This window comes from Lacerta agilis, chromosome 14, assembly GCF_009819535.1.
Source record: "Lacerta agilis isolate rLacAgi1 chromosome 14, rLacAgi1.pri, whole genome shotgun sequence".
Taxonomy (NCBI): domain Eukaryota; kingdom Metazoa; phylum Chordata; class Lepidosauria; order Squamata; family Lacertidae; genus Lacerta; species Lacerta agilis.
In genome coordinates, this window is record NC_046325.1 from 31167164 (window position 1) to 31186433 (window position 19270).

The following is a 19270-nucleotide window of genomic DNA, read 5'->3' on the forward strand; positions in this document are numbered from 1 at the left end:
GCCTGCTAAGCCTCAAGGGCCGATGCTAGAATAAAAGTATTATTTACTGGATTAATTGTGGTTTGGCTTAAATCTTCACCCCATATCCAACCCTTTCAAGGCTGATCTTGCTCTCCGCTGAACGGATCTGGTTGATCTTAATACACCTCTATATGCCACGCGGATGAACACGTCAGTACTAACCTAGCACGCATGCAGAAACCAGTGCATGGTCCTCAGCCTGCGGCATTCAAGCGCCACCTGCTGGCAAGCAGCTGCCACTGACCCTTTTCTCTCCCGGACTTCCCCTTCTTCCTTATTAGTAAATTTCCGCCAGCCAATCAGAAAGACGGGTGCGTGGCCTTGTTACAGCTCCCTCATTTGGTTTCGCAAAACGGGTGGTCGTTGATTGGCTGCGGCGGAGCAGCACTAATGCTACGTCCGTGCCGATTGGCTGCTGGTGGCGCGGAAGGCCGGCGTTACGAAGAGGGGGGCCGGTGGCACTTTCACGTCGGACGCAGTAGAGACCATGCAGGTGGGAAAGACCATTTAATAAATGAGGAGGGGAGGGGGGAGTCGTTGCTAAGCGACCAACCGCTTCGCGTGGTTGCCAGGATCCTCCCGTGGTTCCTTCCCGGGCGAGAATGTCCCCGACTCGTTGATCCTTAGAAAATTCCCTTTCCCCAGACCCAGCCACCACACCTCAGTGCTTGCCTCCAATATGAAAGGCACAATCTCTTTCCCCTGGCAGCCCTTTCTCCTCATCCCAGGCGTGTAAGGAGGAGTCTGGGTGCAATTTCTTAGCATTTGGGGGAAATAAGAGTGCCCCTGGGTGCGTGCAAACTGCCGGACTCTGCACATGTTTAGAGGCATTCCATTCTTTTAAAAAAAGCAACAACTCCAGAGTTGAGCCCTACCTCAAATTATGCCACTGCCACTGACTGAAAAAGACCTCACTAATTAGGGAGACACTCCCACCGTCACCCCAACAAGTTCTCAAAAGCTTTCTTAGTTTTGTTGTAACCCTGTTTATCTTGTACGTTATTCCAATCTGCACCCCTGTTTAATTATCCCCCCCACCCCAATATGATAACGTTTCCTGTGCGTAAAGGAGAATGTGATGCTAATGACCCCATACCAAGATGAAGGTCCATGCTGCTTTGTGGAAGTGAGTTGTGGGTAACTTACACCTGACAGGAGCTATGCCTCAACGGCTTCCACATGCCAGGAAGATTTTGGACATCACATGGGGTGGGGGTGGGGGGCAGAGTCTCAAGATGTATTCTCCCAGTGGACACACATGTCCCATGTGTGTTTAAAGCAGTGTTTTTCTAAACGTTAAGAGTTCTCCATGTGACCACACTATGAATGCATCGACTGTATAATGTCTGAAGCATCTCTGCTTGTCTGAGAGTTAGGAGAGGATCCGATTCAAACTGCTGGTTTTGACTGGTCATGCCCTAAACTGTTAGTACATGACATACCTGGAGTTCCACATCCATTCCTGTGTTCCACTGTCGTCTCTTAGTCTACTAAAAGTAGTTAGGAATTATTGCAGTCTTCCTATGCATAATGTAGACCATTGCAACCATTGTCTTTTTAAAGTTCTTTCATAACTGGAGCCAGGGTTAAGCAGGTACAGTATATGCTTATTTTAGATCAATATAATGTTTTAGTAAGTTAATATATAATTGCATACTGATGCTTATAGACGCTGGTTTTTATATTGTTACCTTCAACCGGGTCTCTAGAAGGTGTGTGTGTGTTTATGTAGAAATTCAGCAAGTCAGTAAAGTAGGTGACTTCATGGGTCTTTAGTTTTCCTTGGGGCTTCTCACTCTCTCTTTGTATTTCAACAGGACTATCAGAACTTGCCAATTGACATACAGACTAGCAAGCTGCTTGGTATGTCTCTTCTCAGTCTTTCATATCAAAAAGAAAAGAGGAGGGGAAATGGAGGGCAGCTCTAAAAGTTGCTGGGCGGTCACTTTTTAAAAGAGCGGATATTTATTTTATTTTAAAACCCTGCCAGTTACAGTGAAGTAGTTCCTTTGGGATAGGAAGTGGCCCTCTCATATGTTTAATTCCCTTCTGCAGATTGGCTAGTGGACAGAAGACATTGTAGCCTGAAATGGCAAGGCCAGGTTCGCACCGTACGTGAGAAGATTGTCTCGGCCATGCAAGACATGCCTGAGAATGAAGAGATCAAACAGCTTCTCTCTGGTTCCTGTGAGTATTTGTGATAGCTAGCCATGGAAAAAAATTCCGAACATAGGAAGAAGAACATATGCCCATTGAGAGTGTCATACAGGGAACATTCTGAGCCCTATCTGGATATGTGGTTTGTCTTCATTCAGATTTCTCAGCGCTGAGCACGTACATCAAGTGCCTGGGATTTTCCTAGCCTTTTGGGGGGAAAGAAGATAAGACTCTCAAAAAGAGATATAATTCATCAGAATCTCACAGTCCTCTTCTCTCTCTCTCTGATTGCAGATATTCACTATTTTCACTGCCAGCAGATTGTGGAAATCCTTAAGCGGACAGAAGCCTCCACGAAAAACATATTCGGTCGTTACTCTTCTCAGCGTATGAAGGTGAGTGAGCATGGAGGGAAAGAGTTACATCTCTGATTAGCCCCTCTTCCAAGGACCATTCCTATGGGGTCTATGTGATGTCTGCAGTGTGGATATCTGAGGAGAAAGGGGGGGATAGAAAGCCTAGACCCAGGGGTAGTGCTACCCTCCAGATGTTGGTGGGCTACAGTTCCTGTCATCTCTACCATGCTGGCTGGGGCTGATGAGAGTTTGAGAGTAAAGTGTGCGTATAAATGCATGTATTAATGGAAGCAACACACCAAATGCATTGAATTAGGAGAAGCTGCATTGTAAAAATGGGTATATTAGGTGAGACTGCTTACAAAAATATGCATGTTAGGAGAAATTTGCACTAAAATGCTGATGAATTTTCACGGAAATGTGGAAATGTAGAAAACTCGGGGGGGGGGGGAAGACTGGAAAAAATAGAAATGGGAATTAACATATTCCCTAGTTCCTACTCATCCCATCTCTCTTATTCTGTCTCACTTTCCCAGGACTGGCAAGAAATAGTATCGCTGTATGAAAAGGATAACACCTACTTGGGTAAGACAATCTGCATGTGTGGCACAGACACACACACACACACACACACACCATCTGGACATAGTAGTAAAATAGAGGGAACTCATTTCTGTGAGCAGTTTTCTGTGACCAGCGTCCTTGTCAGTTCTGTACTTGAACTATTCCATACCACTAAATATCCTCAAATTAGAACCATAGAATTGTAGAGTTGGAAGGGACTCTGAGGGTCATCTGATCCAACTCCCTGCAATGCAGGAACCTCAAGATGCGGTCCCCCGTCCAACTTGAAACCATATTGGACTTGGAAAACAGCAAACTCAGGCTCTAGTTCTTATAATGACCAGCTGGAATGGAAAGGCATTCAAGGAGAGGAGGAGCCAAAACTTGCTGATCTCTTAGCTCAGTGGCCCTGCTTCCCTTCTCTTCCTCCTCCTGCTACAGCCTGGTGTTATGATGAGGTGGCAGTTGATGGCAGGAGAAGCCTGACGGAGCTGACTTCTCAGCAGAAACGAAGGTGGCTCTGCTTCCTCTGCTGAAGCCTGATGTACTGGATAAAGCTTGTCCGTTACAAATGGGGTGCGGGATTTTATAGGGTGCGAGTTAAGCCGCGGTGAGCTCCCCTAAGTCCGCTAAAATGTACACGTAACACTCAACCTGCAGTGTCTTTTCTTCTGCAGTAGAACTGGCCAGCCTCCTGGTGCGGAATGTCAGCTACGAGATCCCATCCCTCAAGAAGCAGATTAGCAAGTGCCAACAACTGCAGCAGGAATACAGCCGCAAGGAGGAGGAGTGCCAGTTGGCGGCCGCCGAGACGAGGGAGCGCTTCTACAGCTCCTGCAAGCAGTATGGCATTACGGTACAGAGCGCGCCGTTCCCCTCAGTCCCTCCACTCTTAATCGCTTTTGTGATTAATGGCAGAATGCCAGTACTGGTCAGAGCCACGAAAGTGCCCCTCAAACCTTTTTTGCTGCCTGAACAATAGTCATCAGGACAAGCCTCAGGAGTCAGTATGGATGAGTACCTTGATAAGGTGCGCAGCTCAACATGTGGACATGTGGCCCCAAGCCATTTCCTGGCTGGCAATCTGAGTTGTTTGTGGTTAAACCAGCCCTGGGTTTTGCAGCCAGCGCTGTCCATGCATTCTGTCAAAATATCCCGTTCTGTGCCTTGAAGCTTCAAATGCTGCATTGAAAATGAACAACACTAAACAAAATCAGTGCAGGTGTGATTGTTCTGCGATACTTTCCTCAATTTGCCTCATTCATTCAGACTCAGTAGTGCCTAAACTATTTTATCTGGAGATGTTAGAAGAGAAATGGTGGCAAGAGGGAGGCTGGGCTTAATGTGAACCAGGCCTTAGGCCTGAAACCCATTCTCCGCCCTAGCAGAGAATGGAAGGATATAAAGAAGGCTATGTTTCTGAGTGCCTTTTTCTCATCGCTTGGTGGCCATTGCAAGACCCTGCAGATCTAAGTTTAAGGAGAACAACTTCCAGGGTACGGAGCATTACTTGCAGGAACCTTTGAGCATCTCTTATCGAGAAGGAATAGAGGGGATTCATAGGTAATATATAGGAATATAAATTCTAGCCCTCAAATGCTGAAGCATCATGTAGACATTGCCTGTTTTCAGATATATTTTGCCACCATAACGGCTAGGAAATTGCTTTTCAACAATCCAGACCAAGCAGAATTATGCTGTGCACAGAATCTCAAATGATTAACAGCACTGTCTTTCAATTTCTCCCAGCACTGCCATGCTCAGCTATCTAGCATATCTTTTCCTCTCTGCATTGTACTGCCTTATTGGTCTGTTGATTGTTCACCTTATTTTGCTTCATATTATTGAGATTCTGGACTTCCAGTTCTCCCCCCCCTTTTTTTAAAAGCAAGTTTCTATACTTTTTGGATAAAAATGTGGAAATGTGTTGGCAGATCATATTGAACAGTGTCTGATTGGTCTTATATCTCTGTTATTTTTTTCAGGGGGACGACGTACGCCAGGAGCTTCTGGCTTTGGTGAAAGACCTGCCATCACAGCTTGATGAGACTGGGGCTGGTGCCAAGGGGCTTTTGGAAGCCATCAACCTATACCAGGCCTGTGTGCAGTTTGTGTGTGACAGGTAGGGGCTAGTAAGCTGAGAAGGTTTCAGAATCCCCCCCCTTTTGGCTTGTCTTTGCATGCCAAAGGTCCTGTGGGTGTGACGGGTGTGCAGTCCTCAGGATCTCTGGTTTAAAAGGATCCGAGAATGCAGGATTGTGAAGGAGTGCTGCCTGAACCCTTGAATTGCAGCTGCTGGTTGGAGTAGACAGTACTGGGCTCGGTGGACCAACATCAAAGCATCCAGTACTTGTAACAGGCAGGGATGGGGGAGAACTTTTATTCCTGCTGCATTCAGGGGTCATGGGCCACATAGCTGTGGTGGGTGGGGTCAAATCCAAAAGTGGGCAGAGCCCAGAGCCAAAGGTGGGTGGGATCTGCAACCTTGCAGGATTCCATAGCAATTGATCTCTGCTACCATCTTCTATAGGGTGGCGCTGTGGGTTAAACCACAAAGCCTAGGGCTTGCCTATCAGAAGCCTGCAATGGGGTGAGCTCCCGTTGCTCTGTCCCTGCTCCCGCCAACCTAGCAGTTTGAAAGCACGAAGTGCAAGTAGATAAATAGGTACCGCTCGGGCGAGAAGGTAAACGGCATTTCCGTGCGCTGCTCTGGTTCGCCAGAAGCGGCTTAGTCGTGCTGGCCACATGACCCGGATATACACCGGCTCCCTCGGCCAGTAAAGCAAGATGAGCGCTGCAACCCCAGAGTTGTCCGCGACTAGACCTAATGGCCAGGGGTCCCTTTACCTTTACCATCTTCTATGCAGGGCTGCTTTCAGTTTGCAAGCATAGGCAGCCACCGATTTAGGCATAACCAAATGACTCACGATTGTGCGCACGGCACAGAACCCAGAAGTAGCCCTCAAATACCACAAAGACGTCACAAAAAGGTTGTGTGTATTTGAAACTGTGGGCAGCATTAAGATAAATTCAACAGTGTAAGTAAGTTTTGATGGGTATCATAATGGAATACTGAATGGTTTAGTTTATATAAAATATGCAGGGATTTATGTTTTGCAAAATGAACCGTGGAAAGAGAAGAAGGGAATCATTGATATTTTAAGGTAGTTTGAATGAATATTCTAAAATGCAAAACAGAAAATTTAATAAAAATTATGGAAATAATAATAATGAAGACGTCACAAACAAGAGGCGGGGCGGGCTTACGAGTGCTCCGCTGACGGACACAGGGGTCTGGAACATAACCCCCGGGCAAAACGAAGATTACCTGTTTTCCCAAGGGTCAAGAGATATTCTCTAGTTTGCTAACTGCAGCAAGTTGTAGTCACTATAAGGCAGTCTTGAGCCAGGGACAGACGTCTTGACTGCCTGCATTTGCTTGCTGATATCTTGCCTTTCCAGTTCTGCAGAACAGGTTGTCCCCTTACTGAGGCACGTGCAGGCTCTGGGCAACACCACCGTGTACGAGTGGAGGAGAGGGGTGAAGCCAACCGCAGTGGAGCGGCCAAAGGTTGCGGAAGTGAAGGAAGCCGTCGAAGAGGATGCGGTATGTCCATTTGGGGAAGGGGGGCAAAATGAGCACGGTGGAATGTAAAACAATTTGTACCCCACTGCCAGCGGGTAAAGGTAATTAATGGAGAGCTCGTCCAACCCATTGCTTGCTTAGGACGGCAAGAATACAGCGCTAGCGTTCATAGGTAGGGAACATTCTGACTATGGAATAGTCTTAGCCTATCCCCACAGATTTGGGACTGAGCTTACGAATGCAATAATTGCTTTGTTGGGTCAGACAAAACGCTGCCTAATCAGGAATATGTTTTCTGTCAGCAGATTGACTGGGGTGACTTTGGAGACGGAGCAGAGTCTGCGTCTGCCCCTGAAGTGGTTGATTATGGGATCTCCGTTGGAGAAGGAAGTGAGGAGATAGACTGGGGTATTTCTCTGGAGTCAGATGCCCAAGTGAGTGTCTACCATATCTGCCTGCCTCTATATGCATACAATGCTTGCATGCAGTTTGATTGTACATGTACAGGGCACTGTGGAGACGAGCAGCTACCTTGCTATGATATTGTTACGTGTTGCCCGTATCTCTGAGTGGTGAAGATTTCAGGGGTGCCTGCACTTTACCCAGGGCTCAGTTTCCTTGGAATGAAGGTCAGTGGAAACTGTGGTGTCTTTAGGATATATGGTTTAATTGACACATTTCTACAACCTGAGCATAGGACGTTGGGGCTCACAGGATTAACACTTCCATAGAACTTAGGTTTCAAAGGTGGGGAGTCCCAAAGTCCAGCACAGAGCAGGGCATATGTCTGTCTCTGCAACTTTCTAGCATCCAGCTTTGACTCACACACAAAACAACTACTGTTCTTCTACGCAAGTGACAACTAGGTGAGGGATGTTGGGGAAGTCTTACCCATTTGTCCTATGGCACAGAGCAACTTCTTTGGATATGCTAAATTGTGGTACTTAACTAGCCAGCCGAAGCCGTTTCCTTGACAGGAACTGGTTTGGCAGTCTTCCTCATATGCATTCTACCCTCACAGATACAGGGTCCCCAAAACTGGAAGGGACTTGGGGTATCATCCAGACTGACCCATCAAAACAATAGTTTATAATCATTATAAGTCAATAACATATTTTTAATATGTTCCTTTGCAAATGTATGAACCAGAAACTTGACACACACACACAGAGAGTGAGTGAGAGAGAGAGAGAGAGAGAGAGAGAGAGATGAAGATTGTGACCTGCCTGGTTGACATACTGTCATATATCGTGATCACAGCTGTCCTGACTTCAGGCAATCATGCAGATACTAGCCACTGAAATATTCCCCTTCTACAGGAGAGCAGCACTGCAGCCATAGACTGGGGAGATGGTAGTGATGACGCAGCTCAGATCGTGGTGTTGGATGCTGGCAGTGAGGGTAAGCACCATCAGCTCCTCCTTTCTGGAAGGAGGTGAATATGCGCACACGCTAAAAAGGGCTGGGGTGAAATTTGTCGGGAAACAAGGCTAAAAGTCTGATAATGAGCTGCGTGAGGCAATTGGAAAAGCGGACTCTATCTCGGGACTCCTGCAGGACGTGGCGAGTACCACTTGTTGATTTGTAAAAAGAGAGTTTCTGGGGATCAGGTCTGTCTGGAAGCCACACCTCTTGGCACAGAGTCCCTGCTCTTTGACCCACTGATTCTCCTCTAGAAATACCCTCTAGTCCAGGCTTCCTCAAACTCGCCCCTCCAGATGTTTTTGGCCTACAACTCCCATGATCCCTAGCTAGCAGGACCAGTGGTCAGGGATGATGGGAACTGTAGTCTCAAAACATGTGGAGGCCCGAGTTTGAGGAAGCCTGCTCTAGTCCATATTAAGTGTTTCTACCCCCACCTCCAAACCGCTCTCTAAAGTGGAAGCAAGTGTGAGCAAGGGGGGAAACAGCAAACAATGAGGGCAGCTGTAGGAGGGGTTATGTTTCTCGCCCTTCAGCAGTTCCCTCTTTCTAACGTTCCTTCTGCCCCTGGCAAATAAATATAACAGGTTGTTTTGCCCTGAGTCGGAGGGAGTGGGGGAAAAGGGGAACAAAGCACACACAAGAGGGCGCTGTTGGATATGTGTTTTCTGCTCCTGCAATGGGATTCTTGCACACAAGCCAGCCTGTGTTCACCCTAATATACTCTTTCCTTGTTGTATTTGTTTGATTTCTTTTTTCCAGTTGTCCTTTGTTGTCTTAGTAGTTCCCCTCTCTGTGCATTAGCGGCCTGACATGTACCAGTTGGTACCATTTATACTCTAAGGTAGGCTCCGAATAGTGGACTGCAGCAGCATTGTTGTTTGCAAGTAGGTTTTCTTTTGCAAGCATATTGAAGTTGACCATCTAAAGAGGAATGGCAGGCGAAATTATTTGAACATGTGGAATTGGCGAAGTTGACAGCAGAAATTAGGAATCAGTCAAACCAAACATTTAACAAGGAATGAGATGTTACCAGAACGTATTTGAAAGAACATTGTTCCCACATGAAATGTTTAACATGCTTCGGTTAACTATTGCAATATAATATCTTATGTTAGAAATATACAATTAAAAAAATAGCTCATGCTAAGTCAAACATTATATAATAGGCAGTTACTAAGGAATCAGAGGACTCATGTTGAGGTTGACGGAAGTCACAACATAAAGAAGAAAGTGATCTTATGTTTATGTAACAATTTTTTGTATTGGATGTTATGTTTCATTTTCGTTTTTGTTTGTTTGTTTGTTTGTTTTGTATAGTGTTGTTTGGCTGTTATAAATAAAACTAATAAAGAGTAATTGAAAGAAAGAAGAAGTTGACATTTTAAAACAAAAGAAAACAAAGGATTGGAGGCTGCTGGATTCAGTAGTCTGATTTCCGTTTTATATGAGGCAATTCCTCATAGCAAGGGAGGAGGAATCAGTGCAGAGGCCCACTTGCAAGTGCATCTATTGTATAGTTTGCCTCTTGAAACAGCAACCTGGGTTGGCTTGGGATTTGGCACTCCTGCCTGCTCTTGTAGGTGGGGAAATCAAAGGCGAGGTTGGCAGGTCAGTTCACCTTCTGCGTTGGTGCAGCAATCAGGAAGGACTTTGCCAGGAAGTTAATACTTTTCAAATAAGGCACTGGCTTTTTCAGTCGGGAAGTTGAGTCTGAGTTAAGGGCACTATCCAGGACCAGGTAAAGACCGCACCAGCTCTTTCTAGTAGGTCCTGGGACATATGCAGGGGCTGGGAACAAGGGAGATAGCTGACGAAAGTCTCCACATCCTATGCTTCCAGGCCCAGAATTTTCAGATGCACCCCTGACTTGTGGAACATGGGTGTGAGGATGGTTCATGGCAGTTGCTGCAAGTAAGAACCGAAAGCGACTTGCTGGTGTGCTGCCTCGCCCTGATACATGGAGAAATCCTTGCTGCTGTATAAAATGCTGCCCCATTGTTACTTAATAATTGGACCCTTAGGAGAGCATCTTCCCTATGACAACCTAGGATTGCCTGTTGTAAAAGAACTAACAAAATCAAAGTTCTGCATTTTAAACCTAGTTCTTGATGTGCCAAGGAAAGCTAGATTCTGCAACCTATACAAATGGTGCAGAATTAAGCATATTTGCATGTATTATTTGCTTAATCTTGCATCATTTCCTCTTGGTTTTCCCCCCTAGCTGTTGAGAATGGAAAGAACTCTGGGGTCTACTGAAGTCTAGCTCATCTCACTGGTCTTGTGGTTTCTGAGATGTACCAGGCGTTTCGCAAAATTTCCAGTTGGCTTTTGTAGCTATAAGGGCTGGCTGGTTGTGTTTTTGTTTTGAGATGAAGGCTGCAATTCTCAGGATGGAGGATTCTGCATCCAGCACCAAGTCCCCTCCTTGTGCAGCATTTCCCATTTGCAAATCCTGCTGGCGGCGTGGAACTGTATTAAATTATAACATCATCTGATTTTTAGCCTTGTTTCCCAACAAGCTTCGCCCCAACCTTCAGAATGGGATTTTTCCATTCTATTTCTAGAGGGTGGGAGTAGAAAGGGAAAGGAGAAGCTGAATTGTTACTTCAGAACTTGATATTCATGTGTAAATTAAGTCTATGAAATTTATTTGTAAATTAAATCTACTTTTCTTCCCCCTCCGTTCTCTGCATCCAGCCCCAGAGGGAATTGCACGAGGACCTGATGCTCTCACAGTCCTGGAGACCCCAGAGACCAGGAATCAGTTCATTGATGAGCTCATGGAGGTAACAGGAGCTTATGCAGTGCTAAGTTTAAAACCAGGGAGTCTCTGTCCCTTAAGATGTTGTTTGACTACAACTCCCAGAGGTGCTGAACCCCAGTGCTGAGCCAGGAGTCAGCCAGGAGATTCCCCCTAAGCTGGGATGCCCAGAGACAGATTCCTGTGAAGAAGTGGCCCTCTTTACAACAGGGACCTTGCCCTCTCCGGCACAGGCAATGCACAAAGCAGGAATGGCTGAGAGAGGATGCAGAGCTAGGTTGCAGGCCATGGGACTCCCCCTTTAAGGCTCTCCATTCTGCAGGAAAGGTGAAAAGCTTAGGAAGGATAGTATGGCCAAGCAATTCACCTGTGTGGAGTTATCCATGGTCCTGAAATTTAAGCCTGTCTCTTTCTGCCAAGTGATCCTTGGGCATCAGTTGCGCCCCATGGTCAGGGCAGGACAGCTGCACCCAATCTCAGGCGATTTTGAATACAGTCATACCTTGGAAGCCAAACGCCTTGCAAGTCAAACGTTTTGGCTCCCGAACGCTGCAAACCCGGAAGTGAGTGTTTCGGTTTGTGAATGTTCTTTGGAAGCCAAACGTCCGACGCGGCTTCTGATTGCGTGCAGGAAGCTCCTGCAGCCAATCAGAAGCCGCGCCTTAGTTATCAAATGTTTTGGAAGTTGGATGGACTTCCAGGAAGGATTCCTTTCGGCTTCCAAGGTATGACTGTACTACGTGCCATCTCTCCTGCATCTCAGTCCTCCGACACATCACTTCTAAGACTTGTCTGGCACGGTGGAGCAGGGTAGAGATTAAAAAAAAACAAGAAACATAAGTGGTTAATTTCTAAAATGAGATGTCCTGGAGCTCAAGCTTGGGTGGTGCTATCTGAGCTGGAAACTGGAAAATGAATGGGAGCTAGCTGGCCTTCAAATAGGAAGGTAGTTTTCTGCACATAGGATCATAGAATTTTAGATTTGGAAGAGACCTCAAGGATCATCTAGTCCAAACCCCCTGCAATACAGGAATCTCAGTTAAAGCATCCATGACAGGAAGCCATCCAATCTCTGCTTTAAAATCTCCAATGAGGAGGAGTCCACCACCTTCTGAGGGAGTCCGTTCCACTGTCCAACAGCTCTTATTTCCTGGTGTTTCCTCCTGATGTTTAGTCGGAATCTCCTTTCTTGTAACTTGAATCCATTGGTCATGTAGATGTACAAAAGTGTTCTTCTTTATTGCTGTACATGTTCCAGAATCGAGCCTTGATACCTAGTAGGATTTGGTTCAGATGAATCCCTGAGAACTGTCAGCCGCTATGACCCCCCCCCCCACTGCCTTCGTCTTTGTTTTGAAATTGAAGGCTTTTTGACAGGCAAGTGTTTGTGCCCTGCTTTCTCACTGCCCTATGTCTCCTCCTGTCCCTCCCTCACCCACCAAAAGCTGGAGATATTCCTTTCGCAGCGCATTGCTGAGACAAGTGAAGAGGCAGACATCCTAGCTGTGAGCCAGTTCCAACTAGCGCCAACCATTCTGCAAGACCAGACCAAAGAGAAGTTGGAGGCCATGGTTGCAGTCATCCAGAATCTTCTTGGCCGGTTGACCAGCTTGAGAATGCAACATCTTTTCATGATCCTTGCCTCCCCGAGGTTGGTGAACTTCTCCTGCCTACATAACTCCTTCCCTTGGGTAAGGCCTTCCCTTTCGGAGCACACATGAGGAATCCTTTCTTACCCTTGATGGGCTAAAGCAGACAGGTTTCTTTTTGTCTCCAGTCCTGATCGTAACAGTGCCAGTTATTTGTATAACATCATTCTTGTTTATAAAACCCAATAAATAAAAAAGGAAAAAGCAGCGCAGAGCCCAAGATTAATCCCCCTTGGGTTGAAACGGAGGGGAGACAAGGAAAATATTGGTTGGGTCAGGGATTTCAGTGGTATGGCGCTTGCCTTAGGGAAAGCACAATTTTGTAGTGCAGTTGAAAGTTGGAATTGGACATGGTTGGAAAAAAACATTCAGGGCTCTTAAGAAGAGTCTTGTGCTTTATTACTGGAGTTTCTGTGACCTGCATGGTCTTGTGGGTCTTTTTTAAAGTCTTTCATGGGGAAGGTTTCATTGTACGTTTTTGGTGGGAGAGGGGTTTCATTGTTTTGATTTGGTGCATCTAAAATGCATAACAGCCTGTCTCGATCCACTCCTATCTGTGTGTGCTTGCTGTGTGCCACACCTTAGACAACAGAAGATGCTATATTTATGTGAGAAACTTTGCACTGGAGCATCCCCTCTTCCCTTTGAATCAGCTTCTTACACTTCCTGCTCATCTGCTTAAGCACAGTCTGGAGGCAGTACTTTGCCGAGACTCCTTTTCAAAGAGGAAAACATGCTAGAATGGAAATAAATTCCATTTGGTCAAGTGGGGCTCAGTTTTTCTGTAAACGTATTTGCTTGTTGTTGGAGGTTGGGCCATATGTTCTTTTTGGTCCGATGCCAGTCCTGTGATGCCAGGATCTCTGAGCAGGATCAACATGTGCAGTGCTTGAGGGCTGCAATGGACAAGAGTTTGCTTGAAGGCGATTCATGGGATTCTCTTGGACTTCAGATATGTGGACCGTGTGACCGAGCTCCTCCGCCAGAAGTTGAAGCAGGCTGACCTGCTCCTCCTGAAGAAGGAGCTGATGGTTCAGAAGCGGCAGGAGGCACTGGAAGAGCAAGCCAACCTGGAGCCAAAACTTGACATTCTTGTGGAGAAAACCAGAGAGTTGCAGAAGCTGGTGAGTACAATGGAGGGCACAAAGAGCGGGGGGGGGGGGGGAGAGAGGCGGCTCCCACCTCCAAGTCCAGCTGCACTAAGTCCTGTAGGCCACTTCCATTTCAGATGCACGAAAACACAGTGTGCCTGCTGACCGAGTATGATCCAATGCTGTTGTAAATTGCCTTGGGTCAAACCCACAGCGGATTGCATGGTGGGGGCGGGGTGAGGGAAATATGAGCAAATATCACCCGGAGTTTGCAGGGAAGAACTGCAGGTAGGATTTTGCGTGATCTGGGAGTTGGGCTTAAGTGGTCTACAAGGCCCTTCTCCATCCATGCCATTCTCCATGTGTGTAAGCTGCAGAGTTCATTTCTTTTTCTTAGGAAAATGTGGTTTCAGTTTGAATCAAAAGACTGGGGGTGGAGGAAGCAAGGCTTCTGCTGGTGTGTGTGTGTGTATAATTATTATTTTATCAAAGTTCACAATAAATCTGCAATAACTAATAAGTTTACAATGCTGTAAGAAAATATCCAACTTAAACAAAGTACAGTACAACAAATGGAGAACAACATACAACTGTACATTACCATTGTATTTACTATACCAATAGATCAGAGAAAAAATACAAATTTCACCATAAATTTATTTGGTTGATTTGCTCATATTCTCCTATAATAGGTTGATATTATTACTACTACTACCACTACTATTCTATTTAAATTTGTATACTGCCCTATACCTGCAGGTCTCAGGGCGGTTCATTTGCACCACAGTCCAAATATTTTCGTGCTCCCCCCGTCCACCCCCAGTTCTTAGCTACTATTATTTTTGCTGCAGAAATCAAACTGGTTGCCGCCTCTTGATCACTGAGATAACATCTTTTAAGCTCTCATGCTGTTTTTTAAAACTGGAAATGTATTTATTTATGTTTTTGCATTAAAATTATCCCTTTGGGACACAGCTATAGTACAACCAAAGCTGGGACCCACATTCAGCTTAGCGACTCACTTTTAAAGACTTGCGGTTCCTGAACATTTACCTGGCAACAAGCATATGGTCTACCTTTGTGGGAAATGGACCGGTACAGATATAAATCAGTAATTCCCAGCCTGGTTACACGTGTGGCCTCTATAGATCAAAACAGGAAGGGTTAGTAGGTTTGAAGATCTGTGCAAACTACAACTTCAGTTTTCTCAGGTGTGCAGGTGCCCAAGGAATAGCTTCCACGTTCCCTCTGGGGCTGTGTGCAACGGCAGTACCGACATAGAATTACAGCATTCAGTGCACAGTTCTTAAAAATCTCTCTCTCTTTCTTTTTTTGATAAAAAAAATAAAATGAGTTTCTAGAACTTGCAGCTATGCTATAAACTTGAAACTAATAAGAGTGATATCTGGGATCATCCCAAAAGATGATTCCCACCCCACCACCAGCAATTTATTAATATTTTCCAATGTCTACATTAGGGACAGTCACACAAAAGCTGTGTTTCCTTTTGGTATAATTTTCTGCAGTTTGGCTTTGGGGGCGCCACTGACAATGGGTATTCTGTCTTTCAGATTGAAGCAGACATCTCTAAACGGTACAACCAGCGACCTGTGAACCTGATGGGTGCCTTCGTCTGACTTGTCCCCACATGCAAAATATACCTTGGACATCCCTTGTATGGTTGCAGCAGATGGCATCAACCACACACCCACAACCAAAGGGAAGGGAGGCCAATTGGTCTTCAGATTCCAGGAGCGAGGGGCGGCTGGTTGGGGCGGCTTCCTGGACTTGTCCCGCATAGAGCTTTTAACGCTTGTTAGCAGATCCCCGATGGATAAATAAAGCTGCTGTCTCCATTCCAGTTCCGGTGTTAACCTTGCATTGCCCTTTGGCCAAGGAAGGTACAAGATTCCCCGGAGACACATCCCATCTTAAACCTTTCTGTACACCCCAAGGAAACCAACTGCACCCACTAATCTGGTAACAGTGACCCCTGGCGTGGCACTGCAGTCGTGGATCTTTGCTTGGCCTTGGAATAGACGCTGCAGCTGTAGGAGAAACCTCACCACTGGCAAGTTGCACACACTGTCCTTCAAACAGCACTGCTGGGATGCAAACCCCTTTCACAGGATTCAACAAACTGTAGAGTTCGAAGGGACTGCAAGGGTCATCTTTTCCAACTTCCTGCAATGCAGGAATCTTTCGCTTGAACCCACAACCCTGAGATTAAGAATCTCATGCTCTACTGACAAAAGCTGAGGAATCTTTTTTTCAGCTTGAGGGCCTCATTCCCTTCTGGGCAACTTTCCGGGGCCACATGGCAGTGTAAGAGTAGCTGGAGCAGGGGATGTAAGTTTTGTGGGAATGTTCAGGGTGGCAGGAGAGGATATATTGTTTATTAATATCCTTCCTAACTTGCGCTAGACAAGTTCATTTACTTACCAGAGTTCACATTCTCCTCACGCACAGCAGATAACTGGTTGCAGGCTCGTGTGAGCCTCTCACTATTATACAATTCAATCTGTCTCAGATTGAATTGTACGTTCCTGGTAAGTCCCCTTGAATCTTCCTTAAAAAGAATAAATATGTCACAATCTTATTTAAAGATGATAAAAGAAGTTTACTCACATCAGTTCACAGTTGGATTCCTGAAGGCAGACTTAGTTACAAATATGTACATGTGGATCTACCCCCATATGAGGGATTAACCCCAGTGCTCCTGCTAGCTGAGAGCTAGCAGAGCAGTCCTAGCTAAAACCTGCTCGAAGAAGGAAGTGAAAAAAAGAGAGGTGTGCTGCGTGACTCGTTCTTTTGTTACCTGGACAGGTAAGGTCATGCCCACCTTCTATCACATGCAAAAGGAAGGATGATCAAGCCAGGAGGAACAGGAGGTTTCGACTGGCTGGACCAAACATTTTCCCGCATGTCGTCTCTAGCATTACAAGGAATGTTGTACTTGACTGCCTCTCATGGATCACATCCCACAAGTTTTACCTGTGCATGGCAGGCCAGTTCCCCACTTGCACAGGCTTCTCTACCCTCCATCCAGCAAAGCAAGAGGCACGATCAAAGTTAAAGGGCGGATTCTAGCCAGGCAAAAACACTCGAGGAGGATTCAGAGTAGGTCCAGTAGGGGGTGTGGCCTGGAGTGAGTCCTGAGGGCCAGCCAGAGAGGCTTGGAGGGCCGTGTTTCCCCCCAGGGCCTGCTTTATTAGGGTACTTCTTTCCAAGCTTTCTTTGGGGAAGAAACCTCCTGCTATGATTCAGACCTCTTTGTCTCCAGACAGACACTGATTTCACTTCATATTGTAGTTTCTGATACCGTAGCTCCAACCTCAGCTGCGAGAAAGTTGTTCCCCCTTATCTGCCACTCAGCTGGCTCTGCCCCTTAGATCACTCTGTGGGGCTGCTGAGTTTGTTGCATTAGCACACATTTACAAAGTTTGCATGCCTAAACATGTAATGTGTGAATGGCTGCTGTATGTTTTTAAAAGTCAGAGCCTGCCCACAACCTTGGGGCAAGAGGTTCGTGCTGAGATGCCTCCTGTCCTTGCATGCTTCCCTGAAATATCCTCCAGGCAGGGAGTAGGACAAATACTTGTCTTGTAAGCATCCCGTTTCCATTTGTTCCCACCAGCAACCCAGCTTTGAACAACAAGAGCATAGTAACATATATTATATGTAATATAAACCAGTCCCTCCCACTACCCACCTACCCCACAGCTGGCACCCAGGAAGTAGCTGGATCAAGTCATGCCTAAGGTAACGATGAAAGGCGAGGTGGGCAGTTGTGCCAATGAATAGTTTCTCGTCTGGCCTTGGATCTGCCCCCCATTGTCTTTTAGCCTGGCAGAGGATACCACCCCTTCTATCCCTCTTATTTGGGGGAGGGGGGAGGCAAAGAGTGGGTGATCGGTTTGGGATTGGGGGGGGGAGGTGATTCGATTTTAATTTCATAGGAGAGCAGTTGATTCATTGCTCTTTGTCGGTGGTGTTGACTCTCGTAATGACTTTCCATCAAAATGAAAAGTGGAATGACAGCGTTCATTATTCCTGCTGCTTGTTATCTCGGCGGCGGGGGGAGGGGCTCCCCCTCCCCCCCACGCCGCCTTTCAGCCATCCTGGACAGTGAGTGATGGGCCCTATTAATCACCGACCCCGCGGACTCTGGCGGATACACGCTACCCGGCAGAGAAGGGGAGAGAGATAAGGCACCAACAGGCGCTCCAATCAATTAACGTCAAGCGGGACTCTCCTGCCCCTCCTTCCTTCCCTGCTTTCACCCTCTTGTGGCTGCAGAGGTGGACATCTCTGGGGTGTGTGTATGTGTGTAGGGAGAGAAAGGGCAAATGGGGGCTCTTCTCCCATGGACCATTAGTTGGAATCTTCACAATGCCTGGCTTCTTCCATCCAAACCCAAGTGCCTTCTGGGCTGGGAGAGATTTCGAGCCAAACCTTATGATGGGATTGCTGCTGCCACCAGCCGCCAAGAGCGAGCGTTTCTCTTCTCCACCCCATTCTCTTTTGACACCCTCTCTCTCTCTCTCTGAATCCATGGACCACTTGCTGACATATTCCACCCGTTAATGATTCATGATTCACCTCCTGGTTAGTTTATTTATCGCCTTAGTTGTTTTTTGTATTCCCACCCATGCCCCATAATCTCTTTGGGGATTCTGCCCACCCTCCACATAATCCTGTGGATTTTATTTGGTGGCTATGACCTCTTAAGAGATTCCCTAGCTCCACCAACACAGAACAGTTCTTGGGGTTCTCTGAGGAAGAGGGCACGGCTCTGAAAGCAAATTATGGTACAGATTTGAGGTTAGAGCCTATGCAAGATTCATAGTTCTGGAAAAGGAAAAACAACAACCAGGAGCAAGCAGGATTTTCTGGCCCATGTGTGCAGGGCTAGGTGCACATCCAGTTTCCCCAACAAGAAGAAGCTGCCTAGCTACTCTCTATACCCTTGGAGGGTAACTGAATGCCTCTATAACTTCATTTATTTATTATGACAGTCAAATGAGAAATGATATGTAACAGAGAGAAAGTACCAAGTAACAATGTGATAAATGAGTGCGGAGAAGCAGGTGCATATAATGATTATTATTACATAGGGCCTGCAACAAAATGTTGCAGGGTGGAGTCCTCCCGTTCAGGAAACTCCCATTTCCCCTCCCTTGCAGTTTTCTGCTTTGCTCCCAATAATCAGCCTTCTTCACCCTCTGAGCATGCTCCATCCTGTTAAAGTGTTCTGCTTCCCTGCCACTTAGGTCCCCACCCCACCCCAAAGATTGTTAGTACTTTTGCAAAACTTGGGGTTTCTTCAGGCCTACTGCTACCTCCCTCTGGAGTGTGGATGGTGCCGTTTTGGCTGCATATGGACATGTGCATAGTTGAGTTCACTAGTTAGTATATATGGCAATAATAAATGCTTAACACTTTGTTGTTCAGTCGTTCAGTCATGTCCAACTCTTAGTGACCCCATGGACCAGAGCACGCCAGGCACGCCTATCCTTCACTGCCTCCCGCAGTTTGGCCAAACTCATGTTAGTAGCTTCGAGAACACTGTCCAACCATCTCATCCTCTGTCATCCCCTTCTCCTTGTGCCCTCCATCTTTCCCAACATCAGGGTCTTTTCCAGGGAGTCTTCTCTTCT

The 19270-nt window shown here is 46.4% G+C and overlaps 1 protein-coding gene across 2 annotated transcripts; it reads left to right on the forward strand.

The window, feature by feature from the left end:
- Positions 1 to 404: 404 nt before the first annotated feature.
- On the forward strand, positions 405 to 15471 carry CDK5RAP3 (CDK5 regulatory subunit associated protein 3). 2 transcript variants are annotated; one of them, XM_033169851.1, is made up of 14 exons: positions 405 to 514; positions 1839 to 1884; positions 2077 to 2208; positions 2473 to 2573; positions 3071 to 3119; positions 3776 to 3954; positions 5084 to 5220; positions 6561 to 6705; positions 6990 to 7118; positions 8004 to 8085; positions 10807 to 10895; positions 12316 to 12521; positions 13472 to 13643; positions 15182 to 15471. In XM_033169851.1, exons 1-14 carry the CDS (start codon positions 509 to 511, stop codon positions 15245 to 15247), a joined length of 1539 nt encoding a protein of 512 aa, XP_033025742.1. In that variant the 5' UTR covers positions 405 to 508; the 3' UTR covers positions 15248 to 15471. The 2 variants fall into 2 exon arrangements, with proteins under 2 accessions (XP_033025742.1, XP_033025741.1); XM_033169850.1 differs by lacking the exon at positions 405 to 514 and adding an exon at positions 1082 to 1147.
- Positions 15472 to 19270: the final 3799 nt, after the last annotated feature.

Coding starts and splice junctions, on each gene's coding strand:
- CDK5RAP3 (XM_033169850.1), top strand. CDS start 1,100: ATGCTAATGACCCCATACCAAGATGAAGGTCCATGCTGCTTTGTGGAA. Junction 1,885..2,076: donor ACAGACTAGCAAGCTGCTTG/GTATGTCTCTTC, acceptor TCCCTTCTGCAG/ATTGGCTAGTGGACAGAAGA. Junction 2,574..3,070: donor ACTCTTCTCAGCGTATGAAG/GTGAGTGAGCAT, acceptor TCACTTTCCCAG/GACTGGCAAGAAATAGTATC.